Source organism: Neofelis nebulosa, chromosome 12 (genome assembly GCF_028018385.1).
Source record: "Neofelis nebulosa isolate mNeoNeb1 chromosome 12, mNeoNeb1.pri, whole genome shotgun sequence".
NCBI classification, from domain to species: Eukaryota; Metazoa; Chordata; class Mammalia; order Carnivora; family Felidae; genus Neofelis; species Neofelis nebulosa.
In genome coordinates, this window is record NC_080793.1 from 9463243 (window position 1) to 9485676 (window position 22434).

At 53.6% G+C, this 22434-nt stretch overlaps 1 protein-coding gene and 2 long non-coding RNA genes across 4 annotated transcripts in view; 2 read left to right on the forward strand and 1 right to left on the reverse strand.

Annotated features, from left to right (window-relative positions):
• Positions 1-22434, reverse strand: part of MVB12B (multivesicular body subunit 12B) — a 195294-nt gene that overhangs the window by 3964 nt on the left and 168896 nt on the right. The window contains exons 8-9 of the mRNA XM_058694108.1: positions 20585-20640; positions 17442-17501 (exon numbers count right to left, since the gene is read on the reverse strand). Of these exons, the coding sequence (XP_058550091.1) occupies positions 17442-17501; positions 20585-20640 (116 nt within the window). The remainder of the gene's footprint in view (positions 1-17441; positions 17502-20584; positions 20641-22434) is intronic.
• Positions 11434-14164, forward strand: LOC131491328 (uncharacterized). Its single transcript, XR_009251400.1, has 3 exons — positions 11434-12820; positions 13152-13761; positions 13991-14164. It is a non-coding gene; the product is annotated as an uncharacterized LOC131491328 (long non-coding RNA).
• LOC131491326 (uncharacterized) lies at positions 14801-18431 on the forward strand. 2 transcript variants are annotated; one of them, XR_009251398.1, is made up of 3 exons: positions 14801-15479; positions 16029-16184; positions 16652-18431. It is a non-coding gene; the product is annotated as an uncharacterized LOC131491326 (long non-coding RNA). The 2 variants fall into 2 exon arrangements; XR_009251399.1 differs by having other exon boundaries at positions 14801-15081; positions 15230-15479; positions 16029-18431.

A 22434-nucleotide genomic window follows, 5' to 3' on the forward strand; every position in this document is an offset into this window, starting at 1 on the left:
CCCATCCCGCAACTGCCCCAGGGGCCCTCTGACTCCGTGTTCTCTGGGCACGGCTGCTGACACACCCGAGCGGCGCGGGGAACGGGCAGCACCCCACACGTCCGTGTACCTCTCTGGGTTCCCAGAGCTGCTCCCTGGAGGGGTGGGTGACTGTCCTGGTTAGCCGATGAAAGCCGAGGCTCCCGGGGGGCAGCGCCCACACCGGCGACCCAGCCTGGGCCAGGGTGGCACCCGGAGGGGCACATCTGTGCCCTGTGCCACCTCATGCTTAAGACGGAAGCTTGCCTGACCCTAGATCCCAGGAGCATGTATAGGTGGGCTCGGAGTCTAATGGAGACTCAGAGAGGCAAGTACCTCTGCTGGGGGACGGGGAGCCCCCGTGGTTCCCCCCGAAGACCCGGTGGGCATTGAAATGGCGGGGGGGGGGGGGCGTGCCAGGCAGAAGAGCGGACACAGGCGAGGAGGAGTGCCCTCCAGCAGACACGGGCCTGCGGCGAGCGGCCCGGCCCGTTATGTGCCAAAGCAGCCGTGTGGTCCTAGGGGTTTAGGAGTGAGGAGTTTGGATCAGGTCAGTGCTCGTTAAACGTTTTATTTTTTAAATGTTTATTTTTGAGAAAGCAAGCAGGGGAGGGCCAGAGAGAGAGAGGGAGACAGAGGATCTGAAGCAGGTTCCATGCTGACAGCAGAGAGCCCTATGCGGGGTTCGAACTCAAAAATCGTGAGCTTATGACCTGAGCTGAGGTTGGGGCTTAACTGAGCCACCCAGGCGCCCTGTAAACATTCTAAATAATATCTAAACACTTCTGAGCAGAATTGCCCTAAAAAAGGGCTTGTCTGTGTAAAACAGAGCAAAGTGGAGTTGTCCTGGCTGAACTTGGCCACCAGCTGAGGCTATTTCCTCGGGGACACTGGGGAGGCTGACAGGAAGCCTGGCCTGGCCCCCTGCCCCCAAGTGACTGCCCACTGCACAGAGAACAGCTAAGTGCTGACGGCTTTAGGGGTCAGTCCTGAATGAGGGGGAGCAGACCTCTGAGGCTTTTTCCCTCAAGTAGAAAGGGTGGGTAGGCAGTCCAGCAGGCCACCCCTGCCGAAGGGCCCCAAGGGCTGACCCAGGACAGACGGACACAGATCTGCACCGGCCCCATCCTATCCCTGTGTTGAAGAGCCTCGAGTGGCTCCTGAGCCCGGAGCCACAGGGCCTACACCGCAGCTGTGACTGTGGTCCCTACAAAGGTCTGTTGCCAGAAGGGGCGAGAGGGAAGGGCTTTGGAGGGTGACCTCAGGCAGGTCTCTGCCCCTCTCTGCACCTTAGTGAACCTATCTCTAAAGTGGGGTCACGTTAAGAAATAAGTGCTGGGGTGCTTGGGTGGCTCGGTCGGTTGAGGCTCCTCTGACTCTTGATTTCGGCTCAGATCATATCTCACGGTTTGCCGGTTCGAGCCCCGCGTCGGGCTCTGTGCGGATGGCGCGGGGCCTGCTTGGGATTCTCTCTCTCCCGTTGTCCCCAAAATAAAGATTACAAAGAAAGTGCTGGCGAGGCTGTGGAGAAAAGGGAACCCTTGTGCCCTGCTGGGGACACAAACTGGTGCCGCCACCCGGAGGACCCCGAGAACCCTGAACCTAGGACTCCCCTAGGACTCGGCGATTCCACTTCACTCTAACTCAGCACCACGTCCACGGCAGCACCATCTAGAGCAGCCACACCAGAGACCGCCTCCGTGGCCGCTGACCCATGAAGGGATACGGATGTGGCGTGTATGTGCCACGGGATAGGATTCAGCCGTAAAAAAAAAAAAAAAAAAAAAAAAAACCAAAAAAACCCCCGAAATCTTGCCGTTTGCAACAGCAGGGCTGGACCCTGGGGGCATCGTGTGAAGTGAAATAAGTCAGAGAAAGATACCATGTGACCTCACTGATCTGTGCAATCTAGAAAACAAAACAAAACAAAAACACAACACCCCATACTTAACAGGTACAGAGAACGGACCGGTACTCGCCAGGGGAGGGCGTGTGGATGGGCGAAGGGGGTCAAAAGGTACAAATTCCAGTTGTAAAATAAGGAGATGTGACACACAGCATGGCGACTATGGTTGATCCTGTGTTGCTTATTTGGAAGTTGCTAAGAATAAATCTTAAAGGGTCTCATCACAAAAATTTGTCACCATGGTGACAGATGTTGACTCATTGTGATTCTTTTGCCATCTATATAAATATGGGTTCGTTATGTTGGACACCTGAAGCTCGTGGAATATGTCAGTTAAACCTCACAAAAGTCAGTGGGGTCACAATCTACTCCCAGGGCCAACTGGGAAGACGGCGTGAGCTACAGCAGGTTAGGGGCCCGTACGGCCCTGGCGCCAAGCAGGCACTCACCGCACATCTGTTGGCTACTTGGAAAAAGCTACTAAAGCAGCTCCCAACCCGCTCGCGTTTGGGCTCCCTGACGACCAGGGCACAGGCCGTGGCTGGACTCCTGCCCCAGGAGGCTGGCCCAGCAGAGCAGCCCCGGACAAGGCCGCCTTTGGGCGAAGCCTGGGACAATACCGCCACCTGGTGGCTGCTCGCGTGCATCACAACAGGGAAGGTTCCCTCCTCGACTCCACCAGCACCCACCACCTCCGCCCGGTGCTGGGCACGGGGCCAGAGCATGTGCGTGCCAGCGCCATTAACCAAAGGGGGCAACACAGGAGGAGGGGCAGGTTGTGGGAGGGCAGGAGTGCATTTCGGCCAGTGGCCGAGGGTGGTCCCCAGCAGCACCGAAGGGAAGGAGCCCGGCTGGGGAGACGTGGAACCAGGGATAAAAGGTCGGGGATTAGAAGCACTCGGGGGGAAGGGCAGCTGGAGTGACAGATGTGGAGATGCTTCAAGAGAAGCACACAGGGTCAGAAGATGAGGACGGGCCCTGCTCGTGGGGGTGGGGGACCCGGAGGTGTGGGTCCGCGAGGGGAGCAGAGGGCAGGCACGAGCGCCAGGGCGGCACTGGCCGGGGTGGCTGAAAACACCTAGTGGCCTCCGTAGGAGCAGTTCTGGGTGGGCCAAGGTGCCAGTGTGGACTGGCCAGCGTGGCTACCCCTCAGGGGCGGGGAGAGAGGGCACCCAGAGCAAGAGACTAGCAGGCTGATGAACCCTGAACACATGTAGATCCCCTGGAGGTCCTGGTAGAACGCATGTCCTGACTCTGAAGGTCTGGGGCAGAGCCCAGGATCCTCCATTGTCACCCAACTGCCAGGTGGCCTGCTGCTGTTCTGGGGACTAGTTCAGGCAATTCTGTGACCCAAAAGCGGGACGTGGGAATGCGTGTGGGTGCGGGTAGGCAGAGGGCCGAGATGGCAAGGCTCAGGAGAGGCCTCATTCTGGCTGCTCTAGGGCCACGTCTGGGACGTGTCCGCCTGGGGCGGCGGACAGAAGGCACCTCGCGAACGAAGAACTCGTCCCGGGTGCACACACTGCCTTTTCCTGATTCACAGCCCGCGCGCGCCCCTCCCCCCACCAGCGGGCCAGGGCTCCTGGTGCAGCGCGCAGATTGCTGTCCCCGCACCCCCCCCCCCCCCCCCCCCCCGCCCAATCTTACCCTTGGGAGCTTTCCCTTTTTAGGTTATCTTGGCTGGAGAAAAGGATTACTCCCCCCCCCCCCCCACCTCTTGTTTTCTCTAACTCCCCAAATGAAATTTCAACATATGTCCCCAGACATAATCCCCCTTAGGCTGCGGATAACCCTTCCCACAGACACTGTCTTCTGCCGGGGATTGCTGGCCCCAAAGTGTTTGCCCAAGAGACTAGGGCCGCTTCTGGAAGGTCTTTCACTCCCTTGGGCAAACAGCGAGTACCTTTGAAGGTGGATTTGGGCCCGGATCTGTTTACTCAAGACATTAGTCTCCTGCATAAGGAAAACCTGCACTCGCGTACAAACAGCAAATCCTTTTTGAATTAAAAAAATTTTCAATTAAAAAGCATTTGGGTTCGCAGAGCCGAGAGCCCAGCTGAGCAGCGCCAGGTCATGGCGCCCTCTGGTGGACACAGGCCATCACAGCAACCGGGCCTGGTGGTCTCTCCAGGAAAAGAGACGTACGTCACTGTCAGGGGCTCTCTTTGGGGCTTTCCGGGGGCCCAGGCACCGTGTGCCTCTGTCTGGGAGACCTTGCAGCTGAGGCATCGGGCCTCTCTAGCTACAGTGCGTGCGCCCCAGCTTCCAAAAGCCTTTTGCCATAGCAAGGGCATCATCCTGGTAAATGGGACATGCCGACCTTGGCTTCTAGCTGCACCGTGGAGGCTAAGTCGCTTAGCTGCAGCCTCGCTGGCAGAAAGGAGGCGATCAAACCCTCACCTTGTCACAGAGATGTGAGAAGCACCAGGGACAATTCGTGTGAAAGCACCCTGAGAATGAAAAAACCAGTCCTCCTGATGCATCAAAATCAAGGTTTTTAACCAAAGCCACCGATCCCCGGGTCCTGCCCCCGGTGGGACGGTTCTGGTTCAACTGGCCTGGCCTGACAGCATCAGCATTTTCCAGAAGCACCAGGAGATCTTACTGGTTAGGCAGGCAGAGAATCACTGCCTGAAAACTTTTACCGCATATAATACAGTCCCCACTTTACGATGTCGACGTTTCGACTTGGATGTTTTTGACGTTAAGAAGGTGCAAAAGTGATACACGTTCAGTGGAGACCATACCTCAGATTTTGAATTTTGATATCTTCCCGGCCAGTGATGTGCTGAACGAAACTCCTCCCAAGCCCGTCCTGGCGTCTGATGTTTGGCAGCTAGAGCTCCCCGGCAGCCCCTCAGCCACGGGGCTCAGCAACCGATACGCTGACGGCCATGCTGTCCCCATACAGCCATCTTGCGTGTCACTTTCAGTACAGTATCCAACAAATTGCAGGAGATCGTCAACAGCTTATTACAACACAGGTTTTGTGTTAGATGCTTCTGCCCAACTGTGGGCTACTGTGTGTGTCCTGGGAGTTTAAGGTAGGCCAGGCTACACGAGAATGTTCGTTCGGTAAGTGAAGCGTATTAAGTGCATTTTCCACGCACGGTGTTTTCAGCTTACAATGGATTTACTGGGAGGAAAGCCCCATTGTAAGTTGAGGAAGATCTGCGGAGGGAAAAAAGGGCAAGTATATACCCTTCCTCCCTGAATCCAGTAATGATCAAATCAGAGGCTCCAGAGGAGAAAAGATAGTAAGGGATTATTTCTAGTGCCTGAGTAGTGCAGATATGGAAGCTGAGGCCCAGGGGAGGATCAGACTTCCCAAAGGTCCAGAGAGAGACAGGGCAAAGCTGGACCAGGCCCACAGTAGCCCCTACGGACAGGTGCAGGGCTGGTGGGGCAACTGGCGTCAGACAAGCGTCTGCACCCTCCTCTCGTGCAGGTGCAGTTCGGAGGTGGGGGCAGACTGGCAAATGTGAACCGATGAGCCAGTGTAAGTTGGCACTGGGGTGGATCACAGAAGAGCTGGAAGGGTACACTGAGAACAGGCCCAGAGGGGCCAGGCTGGGCCTCGGAGGCCTGGCCAGGTGAAGGCGGGTGGAGGAGAAGCGAAGGGGCCAAGATTCAGGCCAACAGGAAGTCCGGTTCACTTAAGGCTCGTTCACACGGGTCTGGCACCGTACAGACAGGAAGGTGGATGAGGTTCTTAGTGGCCCTGCCTTCCCAAGCCTGTCCTGGCACCTGCTCTCATTCCTCACAGCCCAGGCCTTCACTCTTAGTGCCCACGGTTCAACCCCTCTCAGAATATCAGCGATGGAAGCCTCTACCCCTCACTGAAGGGCTTGAGTCCCCTTCTGTCTCCAGAAGCCTGGCTGCTGGCACCCAGCCCCCCGTGCGAGGTCAAAGCCAGTGCCCCTGTGAGGAGCGGGCACAGAAGGGCCTCACGTCCCCATAGGGCAGCTCGTCTGGGTACCGGGGAGGCCTGTCCAGCTAATCCGAATATGTCCACCCCTTCAAGCTCCTGAAGGGGAGACTGAGAACCAAGCCCAAGGCTTGTGACACTTTGTGGTCTCTTATTTTTTCTCCCATGGGAGTCCTTGTTTTGCACTCGGACTATGGTTCTACAGAGATCTCTGAAAAACTGGGGGAAGGCAGGGGAAGCGCTGGGGTCCCGACAAGCATGTGGAACTCCTTTACCTGGAGGAGGGCTGTCCTCGTGCGGCCTGAGGGCACAGGGGAGGGTGGGGATACCAGGACTTCCCTCCCCATTCTTGAGGTCCTAGAACACCCTAGAGCTGGAGAACAGGCCTGGAGCTCAGGGCTCATGGGTTACAACCGTGACCCCTGTGGTCACTAGTAAGGTGATGGGCGCGGCAGGAGCTACCACGTCCTGAGTCAGCGAGCTGGGAGCAAACCGGGGCTCTGAGAGGCTGAGCAGCCTTTCTGATGCCACCGGGGCTTGGGGCGCTGCAGGGAGGCATTTTTAACCACCACCATGGTCGGGTGTAGATGCTCTGGTCCCACATCAACTCCACAGAGGGGTCCGTGCGGCTCCCGCAAGCCCTTGGAGAAGCCACTGCTGTGTCCATTCTGGCTTTTCTGTTGGGTTCCTGGGCTCTGAGAGAGGAGCAACCCCAAGTCGGGGCCCTGAGCCCACCCAGGCCCGTTGCTGCATCTCTCCTAAATGATGGTCTGAAGAAGAACCCCTCCAAGATGCACCTGCTCCAGCAGGAGCCATGTCTGCCTGGGCACTGTACTCGGCACAGTGCCGGCCAGAGGGGGGCTCTGAAAGCAGCTGCTGAATTCATTAATGTGCAACCTTCCACTGATTCAGCCCTTGCATCTTTCCACTCTGGGGCATCCAGATCCCTTTCATCCTGAGCACCCAGGCCTCCCCCCTTTCCCGCTCTAAGCCTGGGACTCCCAGGAGGGGATCGCGGTATCCACTCACTGCCCTAAGCAGCCTGCCTCCCTGGGCTCAGTGCCAGGAGAGCCCCCCCCCCCCACTCCAGAGGCACCCTCAGCTCACAAAGCACCTTCCAGCTGGACGCCGACGGAGGAGGAGGAGCGTCGGAGAGCTCTGAAGAGTGGAACATTAACTCCCATATCCCTGCCCCATCACACAGCCCCAGGATCCCCCCTCTTCCGGAGTGAGGTTTGAATGGTTTCTGCCGAGACCTTTCCCCATGAAAGCTCTTGGACCTCTCCTCCCCCACTGCCCAGCAGCAAGTCCTGAATGGGCCGGGGCCCAGTCATACCTTTGTGCCTTTCTGAACACTAGGACACTGTCTCCCGTGAATAGCTAAACCCTACTGTCCTTAAAGGCCCAGCTAAAGGCGCACTTGTTCTGAGACATGTTCCCTTCTCCCCTGGGGAGAATTCATCACAACCCCTGGGCCTCCACAACACTTCCCATATCCCTCGGTGCACGGTCAGGATGGGCCACAGCCATTTCTGTAGCTCCAGAGCCTGGGGAGGTTGTGGTCCAGAAGAGGTGGGTGGGTGGATGGATGGGTGGCTGGGTGGCTGGATGAATAATGGATAGATGGGTGGATGGATGGAATAGGATGGGTGAGTAAAGGGACAGAGCAGGTCTCTGGGAACAGCCTAGTGCAAAGGAGAGAAGGTAGGTAGCTCAGGGGCTATATTCTCAGGCAGGTCAGAGGTCATTCTGATTTTCAGTCCTTTGTGGAAGCAGCAGTCAGTCCAGTGTGGGTTTTCTGAATTCCTACAGCCCTCTGAGCAGGATGGTGGGATGCACCCTATCATGTGGTATTTAACTCATGCATGTGAAGTCCTGAGCCTGGTGCTTGTCCACACCACCCCTGTGAATGCAAGATTATGAGTTTAAGTGTGATTTGTGTTGGTATCTCTGCGCACACACTGTGTACAAGCTGGAGGTTCACACGTTATTGGCTCGTGGGGTGTTTAAAAATAAACACTGAGAAGTTGAGAGAATGCATGAAATGCCAACATCTTCCAGCATTTATTAGACAAACGGGGGCTATGGCAACTCTGGATGTTCGTTGTTGTGACTGCAGGCTGCTGCTTTTCAAGAAGCGTGCATTTTCCGGTTTGCCACACTCCCCACCCCTCCCTATGAACTGCCCAGCCAGGCAGTGGCAACTGCTGTGTTATCGCTGTGATTGATGTTGTGAGTGTGTGGGGGTGATGGGGACAAAGGAAGCAAGAAAGTGAAATAATTCTTGTAGCCATGACTATTTACAAGTATGAAAATGAAAGACTGAGAAGGCCATGCAATTTTTAGGGAAATGGGGGGAGAGCACATTTTGTGGTGGAACCGAGGGTTGCTGTGTGATTAACAAGGACACAGAAGGCGGCTTCCGTCCCTGCCCCTCCCCCGCCTCACCGCAGGGCTGGTGGCCTGGTGGGCGCCTGTGTGACCAGCCTGTCTGCTCTGCCGTGGAAGGACGGGGCCTTTGCTGCTGAAAATGCCATTTCTGTGTCTGCGGGCAGCCGTGGGGGCTTCCCCCTCACTGGGCCACCATTTCAGGGTTCACCCGGATCTTACCTAAAAAAGCAGCTATTTGCGTTTTCCCTCCCCAGGCTTTCCTCCCTCCTAAGCGACTTGTAGGAAGTATTTAAAACAATACCACTTTCTAGCACTGGAAGACGAGAGGCTGTGTGGTCGCTCTGGGAAAGTGCTCTCTCTGATCTTTCTGTCTTCATGCTTTTTACCTACATGACAGGCAACCTTGTAAGAGTTCAGTTTGGGGGGAGGGGGAGATTACTTTAAAACTTGGGGGATGAGAGTTCTCAAACCATGGAGAGGAAAATCCTTTCGTGAAGGACTTGGCAGGAGACCACGTATTCACCTTGACCTCAGTTTGAACAAGCATACGCCCCACGGGGGCAACCGGGACAGGTGATTCTGTCTGCTGAACACTCTCTCCGAGTCAGCTTCATTTCCACGGGCTCAGCCTCCTTCTCTTACTTCTACGATGAATGCCCCGGGCCCCTGTGGGAGCAGTCTGGGTGGTGGCTGCTGCTAGGTGGGCTGGGGTGGGGGTGGGGGAAATGCTATGGGAGAGGACGCTGCCGTGGGGGGCGGGGTGGGGGGGACAATGCTGCCTGCGGAACCAAAGGGGCGGTGGCGGCTGGGGGCGCGGAGACTCTCAGAATTAGGAACTCTATGAACATCATCCAGCATATTAATATGCTGTAGAGAAAATATATGATCATCTCAATAGATGATTAAAAGACATTTATCAAAAGCCACCATCCATTCCTGGTAAAAAACATTGAGAAAAGCAGAAATAGACGGCTAATTCTTTAACAAGATTAAAAAAAAAAAAAAAGACGTCTATACGAGCAAGCCACAGCAAGCAGCATTATGGGTTGTTGAAATTAGAAACTTCTGTTAACCCACAGGTAAGACAAGGAGGCCCAGTGGCCGAGGTCCCTGGCAGAGGCCTGCAGGAGAAGGGACAGACCCAGGGAAGGAGGCCACATGGGTATTCGCAGGTGACAACTGCCTGCCAGGGACAGGGACACCAGAGGAAAGCAGCTGAAAAACCAGCAGAGACAACAGAAGAAGTTGGTGAGAAGCCAGCAGCTTCTTGATACACAAATGTCGGGGACATAAAATGTAAGGAAAGAGCCATTCACAAGAGCCACAAAAACATAAAACACCTGGAATGACCTAGAAAGAAGCGTGCAGGATCTCTACAAAGAACAACTATTCTACTCTGCTCTCTGGACGGAGCCTCTTCATCTAAAACGCCAATCACTCCTCTGTTCATCTATGTAGTGAATTCGGTTACAGTAAACACTAGAACAGAGTTTTTGGAACCTCCCCCGCCCCCCAAAGATTCTAAAGTTAAGTTGGAAGAATAAGCACGTGAATATAATTAGGACCATTTGGGGGTCATAAAGGGAAACCTCTATCATATATTAAAGCTTACTATAAAGTTATAAGATTCAGAACAGGGTGGCAATACTATAAAGAGAACAGGGTCAAAAGAAAGGTCCACTGATCCACTTACATAACGAAACAATAGGAGGAAGCCAGGATTTAAAATTCACTGGAGTCGGGGGGGTGGGGGGCACCTGGGTCGCTCAGTTGGTTAAGCATCTGACTCTTGATTTTAGCTCAGGTCAGGATCTCATGGTTGTGAGATCGAGCCCTGTGTCTGGCTCTGCCAGCACAGAGCCTGCTTAAGATTCTTGAGATTCTCTCTCTTCCTCTCCCTCTGTCCCTCTCCCCTGCTTGCATTCTCTTTTGCTCGCTCGCTCTCTCAAAAAAAAAAAAAAAATTCACCGAAGAAAGCAATCAGTATTCAGAAAATTGGCTAATGCTATAGGAGAAAATAAAGCTGGTCCTTATTCTTATCTTCTAATAAATTTCAGATGGATTAAGTTGTGGAAAAGAATTTAGTATTTTAATATATTAAAATACGAGAGTGGAAGAAAATAGGACTGATTATTTTTATAATCTATGACACAAAACCCAAAATAAATAAAACATTAAAACAAAGACAAAAGTGCCCATGAAAAAATGAAAACTATTATGTGGCAGAGCACATCATTAACAAGAAGAAAAACCACCAGTTAAACTGTGTGTGTTTGAACATACGACAGAAAGTGGTTATAAAGAACACGAAGAATTCCTTCTTTTTTAATTTTATTTGAGAGAGAGGGAGAGGGAGAGACTCCCAAGCAGGCTCCGTGCGGAGCCTGATGTGGGGCTCGATCCCACAACCCTGGGATCAAGACCTGAGCTGAAATCAAGCGTCGGACACTCAATTGACTGAGCCACCCAGGTGTCCCAAGGGCATAAAGAATTCTTAAAAACAAATGAAAAAAAAAAAATTAAGCCAACAGAAAAAAATTGGGCAAGGGCACAAACAGAAGAGATTCACAAAATAACTACAAATAGGCAATAACCATATGAAAGAATGTTCACCTTTAAATCCTGGTGCTGCTCAGCTATAGTTAGAGAATGTGGGGGGGGGCAGGTACCCCCTCATACACTACAGGGTGGGGTGGGGTGGGGAGGTTTCAATGCGCACACCCTTTTTGGAAGACAAATTGGTAATATATATTCTTCTAAAGAAAGACCCAGGGGAGAAAAGACACATGTACAAAGAAATATACTGCAGCAGCGTAAGAGTGAATAATTGGAAACAACTCAAAAGTCAATCAATAGTGGATTGCTTAAATAAATTATGGCATAATCATAAAAGGGAACCACATGTAGTCATTAAAAAGAATGAGGTAGGTCTGTGCAGAATGATGTGGAAGGTTGTGCCAAGTACAAAGCCAGGTACCGAGGATCACGCACGGTGTGACCTACCTCACGCGTGTGCGTCCACCTTTTACTTTACGTGTTTCTGTGATGTTTGCAGTTTTATAAACATGTACGACCTACCTTTGAACTCAAGGGGAACACCCTAAATATTAAAAAACGGATTCTGACTGGCAGGGTAGCTGCTTAAGATGATCAACTGTCCAAGACATCTGCTACAATTAATGGGGGAGGGAACTAATCTCGTCTGTGGCCTCAAACTGGTTCTTAAGCTTTGTGGTCAGACTCCTGGAGAGTCTATGAAGCGGCGGTCCCCAAGCTACGTCCCATATTTCAGAAGAAGCCTAACACTTCTCGTGAGCCTTCAGAAAGGCCAACCATTAAACTAATTTATTAGGTTTCTTTGTTTGGGGCTGGAATTATCTCAACTCAGTAAGAATGTGGGTGGCAGCTAGGTGCAATAATGAAAAAGGGAGGAAGAACAGGCTAACTTCTGTTTATTTAACTAAATTTTATTTAATAAGTAAATCAGGAAAATTTCTTTCCCAAAACGTATCCGCTTCCTCACTGAGAAATAAAAAGATTCTGGGGGGTGAAAACCTTCCATCTAGACAGAAGGCAGCTTATTTCCTGTTGCAGTTCCAGACCTGACCACTAGATGGTGCAAAGGGACCACACCACAGAGTTTGCAACCTCTCCCTCCACGAAATCCTTTACCGTTAATAAGCACAATGAAAGCTTTCCAAAAGTAGAAAGAATGAACAATTGTGCTGGGACATGAACATTTTGCTTTTATAAAATTGGGACTCTGCCATTTCATTATTGACACAAAAATCTTCCGCCTCGCTTTCTTCCCACATATGCAGGTCCCAAATCTACTCTCATCTACTTGAAGGGGCCTGTAGAAGCCCGTGCAAAGTGGATGCCCAAAAGTTGAATTCGAAAATTCTTTTTACCTTGCGCTGCCACACGTGTTTCCATTAATTTCACCTCAATGTCGTGACGTAAATGCTAGTGGAATCGGCCCCAAGCTAAATAAGCAATGAGCCCCATTTTTCAACACACAAACACATAAAGATGTCAGCTCAAACTGTTTACTAATTAACACTTAAAAAGACACAAATTAGATATGCGTGGCTAAGAGCAATTATAATCAAGACGAATTTCTCTAGTCATTTGGGAACTGAGAAAAATGCCTAATTGCTGGAACCAATGTTTTAAAAACTGAAATGACGCCAGTTAGCAAATATGTTCATTTAAAGAACATTCCACGTGACTACACTCTTGAGGGTTGACTACAAACATGAGAACAAGGAAAATATTTAGGTATAAAATTAAAATTTTAAGCTCCCTCAGATTTATAACTTCTTCATTAAATACGTCTGCAGACAGCAGCCCATAAAAACCTGTAGCAATTAAGTGGTTAAATGAACTGCCTCCCTTGTCAATTTTAAGGGAGTGATTAATATTAGATCGTCCCTTTACTAATTAGACTCTCCCGTGTCTTTCAGCTTTAAAGTCGGGTGAAAATGGAGGCTGTGCGCCCTACAAGGAAGCACGGTGGGCTGATAAAGCTTCCCTCGTCGTGCTCAGTTTTCAGTGTGGCGCCCACTGAAGGGAGGGTGAGCATCGTGGTTTCCTGCGGGAGGTCGGCAGCAGGTGGGGAAATGGCTTTGCACTGAGCTGGAAGGCAGGACGGGTGCTGGATGCCACTTCATCATAGGAATTGCTGGCTCCTAGTTGTCAAAGGCTTGCAGGTTGTTATGCATGCAGCGTGAAATCTACAATCAAGGCCGCTGTCTCTTGGCCGTTATTTCTTGAGACGAGGGCTGGAGGGTCTGCTGGAGGGGCGAGACTGGGGATGGCCGGGGCCACGGGGCAGGTGGGGCAGTGGGTGGGGAGGAAGGATGCAGAGTAATGGTAAGGGGAACAGAGACACCGGGATCATTTTAGGGGCTGCTGCCTGGACTGTGGAGCTGGGACGCGTCTGCCTGCCTGTGACGGGGAATCCATCAGATGGTGAAGTGGGTCAACTGCTTACAAGGGACATAAAGAGCAGCAGAGACGGAGAATATTTATACGTCCATCTTCTCCGAGAGAAGATGCTTCATCACAGGGATTGGCTGCAAAATTACACTTTTCCTGACTCCTAAACAGAGACAACCTTTTGTCCGGGCAGCGGGAAGGACAGTAAGGCTTTCACTGGGACACGGTCCCCCAGGGCCACCACCACTCTCCTGCTGCTCAGCCCCATGGGGGAGGGGCCTGGGCCAGAAAACCTCCCCATCACTGCCACCGACACCTCCTGTGGCTGAGGGGAGAGGAGCAACAACTCACTTTCTCATGCTTTGGACTAATTTACACGGCAGAGGCCCTGCTCCCGGCCGGGGACGGACGTGGACGGCAGGGAATATGGCTGCTGGACAACAGGCTGGGCAGGAAGGAGGCTGGTGTCACCACTGAGCACCAGGAGAGTGATGGCACTCAAGTGAGAATTTCTTTAGTAAGCACCGCTTCGTCCACTGTCAACACCCACAGCTGAGAGTAGTTCTGAGTCGTGCGGGTTTCCTGTTTGTGAAGAATTCCGCCCCCTCCCCCCCCCCCCCCCCATTTCTGCTCGATGGCATCTACACAGGTTTTAGCCGCGACCTTAAACATGACCATTCTTGGGGGTCTTTCAAGAAACTTAACCAAGTGCTGCATACGCCACAATCACCACGGATGCGGGACCAGTGCTCGGGCTGGGGTGGGGGAAGCCAGGGGACCTGCCCCAGGGTCACGTTGATGCAAAGATTTGGCATGCTACCCCAGGTATCCAAACTCGCAAACTGTGCCCTCTCCACCCAACCACGTTGCCTCCACCGTGTACATGGTCCACATACGTCCCTGCAAACACCCGGTATCTGCCCACCAACGTGGCGGGTGGCTCTAGTCCACACTGTTAGCCACACTGCCGGGGGGGGCGGGGGGGGCCTCATACGTCTTCCTGCTGGCCTGGCCAGGGCCCAGCGCCACACTTTCCCTGAAGCTCGCCTGCGTCTGGGGGGAGGGGGGGCTGGAGGTGCACTGCCCACTCACAACTGGGGTGACACCTGGTCTCTCTCCATCTCTTACTGGGGTGCTTCTCGGGTGTGGCAGGCTGGGGCGCACTGCGGGTCCCTGCTTGCGCTGGCTGCTGGGGTATTCCCTTTGGTCCCTAACCACCCAGCTCAAAGCTGACAGGGTGAGGGGGGTCCTTCATGGAGTGAACTATCCCTGCGGCCAAATGATGGTGATAGGGCACAGGCTTAAATTCAGAAACACCCCCAGGCAGAGCAGGGTACGTAAAGTTAAGGTCAGCAGGAAAGCAGACCCATCCCGGTTCTGGACAGACAGAACGATGTGTTGCCATCAGGGACTGCACTTGAACTTCCTTTACAGCTGGGACCACCGAGCCCAGGTTTCTGCTCTGCACGGGGGCAACAGCGCCTGTCTGCACAGGGTGTGGAGAGTGAAGGAGGACAGCACATGCCAGCACAAAGCAGCCTCCATGGATGCCGGCCTCTCCCTGCCCAAGAGATCGGGGAGGTATTCAGGATGGGCAGCCCCCAGGGGCAGCCAGATTTGCCAGGAATGGAAAGTTGCAAAATCATCCTGACCAAAGGGACACGCAGCGACGCAGGCCCAACCCTCAGAGCCGAGACCCGGGGCCAGGGGGCTGTGGGCCCAGCTTCTCTCCTCGGCCTCCGACTCCGTGAGCTATGCTTAGTTCAGGGGCGAAAAGGAGCAAGTTCATGATTGTTTATGGAGAAAATTCTCTGCCATTGTTGCCAAAGCAGCAGCCCGTTCACCAGAGTGTGATATCAACATACTAATCACCATGAAATGCACGCGGATGGCCTGGGTAAGTAACTTCTAAATCCTCAGATTAAACGAAAAAACCACAGCATTCTTGACTGTGGTGGTGTTTGCGACGGTTTTATATCCTATTTAACGTCCAACCTCCCCCATCTCCCCTCATTTTAACTCTACTTTAATTTCCTTCAACGCAGAACACAGACGAGTATTTTTAACCCATCACTTAAACAAGAAATCAAGCTTGGCGTGGTCACGCGGGACATCACTGCTTAGCCTCCAGCGGCAGAGCAGCGTGCCGTGCTGACACGGGATGGATTTACGCTGCTCGCCCCCCTTCCTGTGGACGGTAATAGGGAAGAGTCACAACCAGCGTGACTGAGACCACGGCAGCCGCATGCTGGGCATCGTCCTAAGCCCTGTACACGACTATCTCGGTCAAACCCCGTAAGTGCTGGCAGTGAGGATTTTTTATTACTCTCCCAGTTTACAGGGGGGAAGACGGAGGTTTAGAACAGCTAAGTGGTGCTGCTCAGATCTAAGCCCAGGGCGGCCGAGTCCAGAACTCTTTCTTCCCCCGCCAGCCTCTGCTCAGAGCACCGGACATCAAGACAACACCTTCTAACAAGACACATGTTTGGGTCAGATTTTCGTCCTCAGCATGAGAATTCAGGTTTCTGGTGGTTTCTGCCACCCACACCGAGCCTCACACAGGCTCCGCCTACTTTACCCCTTCCCGGTGACTCACAGGCCCAGCCAGCGTCAGGTCGACCGGCCTCCCTTGCACCGTTGTCCCCATCAGCCCCTTCAAGGGATGTGAAACCACAGACTTTAAGTCATAAGGGGCAGGGTTTGGAGTGTAACTGCTGGGTCTCAATCTTGGGCAAGACCCTTCACCTCCAGAGTCTCAATTTCTGGGGGTGGGAACCAGTGGGAATGGGCACAGGCCCGAGGCAGGAGAAAACACGACATTCAGACGCTGCCTCCTTGGTCCAGCACACAACACCTCCGCACCCTCAGCCCCGTGGTGCCAGGTGCTGGCGTTTGCATATATTCGTGAAGTGTTCCTGAAAACCCCATGACGTGCCTTCTACTGTCATCCCAGCTTCAAACAGAGAGGGGACCGCTTGCCCCCGGTCAGCGTGGAGCCGGGTGAGACGTCTTTGTGACCTTGTCTGTCCTAAAGGGGTCATAGGCCGTGCCCCTGATTTACCCCTGCAGCCAGAGTGAGCCACCTTGAAAGCCACCTTGAAAGAGTGAGCCACCTTCCGCACACGCTCACCGGTGCCACCCTGCGCAGGGCCCCAGGCGAAGGCGGTTTGCGAACAGGCCGCGGGCAGAACCGTCTGGGGGCTGCTTGCTTTTGAGAAGGGGGTGCACGGGGCCCCACGTATATACACGGAGCCTATGTATCTCCAATGTGGTGGCCAGCCATTCTTTTCCCCAAGTTCACTGCCCAGCTCCCGCCCCCTCCCCCCCAAATCTATAGATGACAATCAGGTTGGTTTTTATGATTTAGTGAGAATCAAAGACAAAGGGGGACTTTTTTTGTCTTGTTTTTGCTATGACAGCTTTAGAAATTTGTTGTACTACATTGATTCAATTTTCCTTGATTTCAGCCATCTTTCAATAATGCAACCTGCTTCTGCTAGCTGGGTATACAGGAGAAAACCCCAAGGAACTGAGAATATTGAAATGGTTCTACCGTTTCCATCTTGGAGACAAATGTGCCTCTCAGAGGAGAGCCGGATGCAAGCATGTGGCTCTGCCTAACGACCGTCTACACATAAGAGACGACACACACACTCCAGTGATGTCTTACGCAAACAGGGAAAACACTGACCGGCGGGTCTGACCCCAGGCTCCTTCCCTCCTCTCGGCTCTCGTTCCTCAGAGTTGTCACGTGGGCTGGCGTCTTGGATTTCTTTCTTTTTTATTAGGAAAACATCCAAACCATGTGGAACCAGGCGGCCGAATGGGGCCTCGCTTATCAGGCACAACGGAATGTATCCCGATCCTTGCTCTAAACCTGGAAGAGGCTCCTCGGATGTTTCCCCAAACCCCTCCTCATGACAAATAAGCAGGAGGAGGAGAGGGAAAGGAGACTCCGGGCCTATCCCCCAACCTCCACCTTTTAAAAACGGAAGCATTTTAAAACACTGAGGCCGAATTGTTTCATCTGGCACTTAAAACCTTCCGGCTTAGAGAACACAAGGAGGTGTTGGTCATATGTGATTTGAAGCAAAAAACACGTTAAAAGTGAGTTTCTTTTTCTAAGGAATAAATCTGAGCAACACGGAAGTGTTTTCCTTGGAGGCCCCCCCACACCTAGGTACCCCCCCGCCCCCGCCAGATCCTGGGACCGCAGACCCGGGCCCCACCTGCCCCCAACTCTGGCAGCTTGCTTACCTCTTTTTCAATTTCTGCCAGAGATTTGATGGTGATCCCCAAGAGATCAAAGGGCTGCATCTGTAAACACAGATCAAGGCATCCTTTTAAACGGCTGGAAAATGCTGTTTCACATTCGCTTTTATGCATGACGGCGGTGACATCTCAAACCACCCTATGTGATCTAGCGTTTTCTCTATTCTCTTTCAGTGGAAACCCACCAGGACTCTAGTGATCACTGAGGGTACAGGGGTGAGCGACGGGAGCACATATTGCAGAAAACCTGGTCGACAACAGGGCTGGCCCCTGCTGGCAGGGACCCTGCCTGGGCATCTGTCGACAGCACCCAGCAAGGTCACAGCCCTCCTAAAAGACAGTGACTGTCACTGATCACTTCCGCCTCTTCTCCATGCCCGTGTCAAAAGCCGGTTTGCTCCTTCCACAGCTGGGGGGCCGGAGGGGCACAGGGCTTCACCACATGCCACCCTGACTGCTCCATCTACGTGGTGGGATGGGTCTAAGCAGTTCCAGGAGGCAGGATGGTCAGTCTCTTGTCTGGGACTCCTTGACATCCAGGGAAGGAGCCGGAGGGAGTTCTAGGCCTCTGGAAATGCAAGGGGAATGAAGGACGTGCCCATCAATTATCATTTGAGAAATGAGAAATGATCAGTCGTGGTGAAAACTGGTAACACTGCATTTTAATGGGCGTTTCTAGAAGTTCATGAAGATGGGAACTTTTTCTGAGGACGCTGGCTTTTCAACAGACGACATGAAAAATCAAATGCACATGGCAACAAGGGTCAGCTGGAAGCCCGGAGAAGCCTGGGCTGAACGCATGGTGAGAGGGGACCTGGTCCCTGGGGCCCCTGCTCTGAGCCCTCTCTGGGCACATCGGGCATTTCATATTCCTGAGGGGGGGGGGTTCCGAAAACAGGCAGCCGGGACGAACAGGTGAAACCGGAGTCTCAGACAAAAGCCCAGGCCTTCGTGGTTTCCAGCCACAGCCCAGAGGTGGGGCCTCCACAGCCCAGAGGTGGGGCTTCCTCTCCTGTTCGGAGCAGGGTGGCGGGGCCGTCCTGGCTGGGCTGGCGGGGGAGGTTAAAGGACAGAGCACAGGGGGTGTGCGGCACGGGGCTTGGCCCAAGCCACCGGGCCTCGGGCACGTGCTGAGTCGGCAGCGCTGGGCAGCAGCGAGCTGGCGAGGGCGATCTTGGGGCAGGGCCACCGAAGTCGGCACTCCGCTCCCGGGGCTGCGCTGCCAGTAGCCACAAAACAGCCTGGCTCTCTCCCGCTGCCAGCCCGAGTGGCAAGAACGGGGCTGCTTGCCCGCCATCCAGCAGAGGTCCAGCTGTTGCATCATTAGGCTCTAACTGCCCCACTAAACTTTCCCGATTGGAGCCGGTGCGCAGGACAGAACAGCCTCTCCGAGGGAGCGGGCGGGAGAGGCGCCAGCGTTGCCATGGCAACGCGGCCAAGTGGCGTCGGCTGAAGTTACTCATGCTCCGCATGTCACGTCACGAGCATTTTTCAAGATTAAGCTGCTTACCAGAAGGGTTCAGAGGAGGCCTATTATATTTCATGAAAATGGAAACTACAGAGCAGGTCAAATCGCAGACCGGGTGGTTTTAAGCTGGATCCAAGAAATACACTGAAGGATTCTTTAGCTGGTGCCCAAACTGGGGCCCTCACGGTTATTAGCTACTCGAAGCAAAGTTCTGCAAAAAGGATTTAAAAAGCCCTGAAACAAGTCTATCGAGCCTGCACGGGCCAGGCCTGTAACAGTTGAGGGCGGGGGCTCTGCACCCAAGGTGGGGGGCACCATCTGACAGGGTCCCAGGAGTGTCAGATGGGGTGGGCTCCTCAGTCTGGGATCGGGCCTTCAGGCCCCCAACCAGCCCCCTCAGGCCCCCTGTCATCAGAGATAGCTCAGGGGCCCCAGCTGGTCAGTGCATAGCATGGGGCTCCTGGGGGCCCACAGTGAGCGGGAGAGCACAGCCGCAGGCACATACACTAGCCGGCCGGCCCTGCCATTCCGAGGCCTCCCTCCAATCCAGAGCAGAAAGTGTGGTTATCGCAGCATCCGGCAATGACCATGAAAAAACCAGGCAGCCTTCTTTCTGTAAAATGTCGTCACGGTTAAATAAAAAAAAAACAAAAATGAAGTTGAATCTGGGGGCGCCTGGGTGGCTCAGTCGGTTAAGCATCTGACTTCAGCTCAGGTCGTGATCTCCTAGCTTCCGAGTTTGAGCCCCACATCGGGCTCTGCGCCGTCCTGACCTTCGGACCCTCTGTCCCTCCCTCTCTCAAAAATGAATAAACGTGGGGCGCCTGGGTGGCGCAGTCGGTTAAGCGTCCGACTTCAGCCAGGTCACGATCTCGCGGTCCGTGAGTTCGAGCCCCGCGTCAGGCTCTGGGCTGATGGCTCGGAGCCTGGAGCCTGTTTCTGATTCTGTGTCTCCCTCTCTCTCTGCCCCTCCCCCGTTCATGCTCTGTCTCTGTCTGTCCCAAAAATAAATAAAAAAACGTTGAAAAAAAAAAAAAAAAAAAAAAAAAAAAAAAATGAATAAACGTGGGGCGCCTGGGTGGCGCAGTCGGTTAAGCGTCCGACTTCAGCCAGGTCACGATCTCACGGTCCGTGAGTTCGAGCCCCGCGTCAGGCTCTGGGCTGATGGCTCGGAGCCTGGAGCCTGTTTCCGATTCTGTGTCTCCCTCTCTCTCTGCCCCTCCCCCGTTCATGCTCTGTCTCTCTCTGTCCCAAAAATAAATAAAAAACGTTGAAAAAAAAAATTAAAAAAAAAATGAATAAACGTTTAAAAAAAAATTTAAGAAGTTGAGCTTGGAAACCAAGAACATTCACAATGAGCCCAATTTATGGTCACATTTGGGGGGGAAAAAAAAAAAAAAAAAGGCTTGGCCATGGCCGAATCTGAGGTTTTCCACTTGTCTGCCTCGCTCCTTCCCCGCCCCTCGTGCCTGCTTTTCCCTAACTCTCCAAGCACCTGCTACGTGCAGCCGTAGCTGAAGGGGCCCAGAGAGGAAGTTGGGACAACACGAGGGAGGACCGGGGTGTGAGGGCTGCCGGGGGGGGCCCTGTGTGATGAGTAGAGGGAACACAGGCGGGCTGGGGGTGACAGGACGAAAGGGAGATCATGCAGAACACTTACACTTTCTGGAACACAAGAAAACTTCTCTGAGATCATAAAAGGCACACCATCCATTGCTGCAAAAGAAGAGAGGAAACGGCATTGCAGACACCGGTGACGTTCAGGGACTTGAGATGCTGACGAAGTACCAGCTGACGTGGGCACAGGTACCACCCCTGCACCTAGGACACACACCCGGTGCAGAAGGCCAACACCTCACACGCCCCCGGAGCACCACACAGAGGCACAGACCAGAGCCGTGGGGGCAGAGAAGGGCCTAGAGGCCACCTAGGAGTCAGGCCTCTGATCTATAAGCAGCGGGGGCCACCAAGGGGCTGGCGGCAGGAACAGAGGCTCAGGCAGGTGGGGAGGGGATACAGCTGTGCTCTGCGAGGTGGGCAGCGGACGTTCTCTCAGCTGAGAGTGACACAACCCTCCAGGCTGCCGGGCCCACAGGAAAGGTCCAGCTTGGAGGAAAGAGTGACTTGGGCGTCAGAAGGACTAGGTTTGAATCCTGCCTGTGGGTTTCAGGGAGCTTAAGTTACATTTTAAAAGGAGGACGGCAGGGCCTGTGAAGAAGGGTGCGTGTGCACTGGAGGCACATGTGGTGGCCGGCACAGAGCAGGGTGGGGGCAGCGTGGCCACCGTGGTTCAGTCTCTGTCCCCTGGGCCTGGGCTTTTTTATTTTTTTAAATTTTTTTTAAATTTTTTTTTTTTTTTTTTTAACATTTATTTATTTTTGAGACAGAGACAGAGCATGAACGGGGGAGGATCAGAGAGACAGGGAGACACAGAATCTGAAACAGGCTCCAGGCTCTGAGCTGTCAGCACAGAGCCCGACGCGGGGCTCGAACTCACACACCGCGAGATCGTGACCTGAGCCGAAGTCGGCCGCTTAACCGACTGAGCCACCCAGGCACCCCGGGCCTGGGCTTTTTTAGATGGACTGCTGTCTTCAGGGGACAGCAGAATGGGAATGGGTCCCAAGCAAACAGAAACACCAGGGTCTGTGGTGCGGTTCCCTCCCCCTGGCCCTGCCGGCAATGGTCCTGAGGCGCACTGTGGCCAAGGAGGACGTGGAGAAGACGTGGTGAGTGGGCTCCCTGGGAAGTGGCTTCCCCCAGCATCCAAATGGGGCTTCCCTGGCATACAGGTGGCAATTTCTTTCAGTCCTAAGGAGGAAGAGTCGCGGGAGTGGAAAGAAGAAAAGCAGGAGAAAAAGAGAGAAGTCTGGGACAGAGTCAGAGAGGTCTGATCGCCAAGAGGATCATTTTACTCTATGTTCGTAATTTATTTTGGAGAGGAAAAGAATGAAGCCTTCTCTGGGAAGTCTGAAGAAAAGGAAATAGCACAGCTGGCCCCAGCTGCCGCACCACCGGAAGCTTCCTTTCTTTCTAAGGTTGCTGTCCAAGGCCTGTCCCCCTGCCCCCTGGCTCAGATAGAGACTTCCATGGTCGGTTGGGGGGGGGGGGGTCTTCTCCCATTGTGGGGTCCCCGCAAGCCGCTGGGGCTGCCTGGAGGAGCTCCAGCTAAGGGTCAGGAACAGTGTGACACTTCCCCCAGAAAGGGGTGATGGGAAGAAGCCCACAGTCATCTTCCGCAGTACGTCACACATTCGGACGTGACAGGTGACATCAGCGCACATATGCGTGCATGCTTGTGTATAGCCGCGAGAACCCATCAGTGAACAGATGACCCCTGAAAGGCCACGTGCTTTCTAGAGGACAGGACGGGGTCCCACCCAAAGTCCAAGAAGAGGCCACGATCCCTACCCAGCAACTGCCACCATCTTCCCAACTCCGGCTGTGAGCCAAGGTTCACCCCCGATGGCTCTCTGACCCCTGACCCCCTGCCCCCTTCTCAGTGCCACA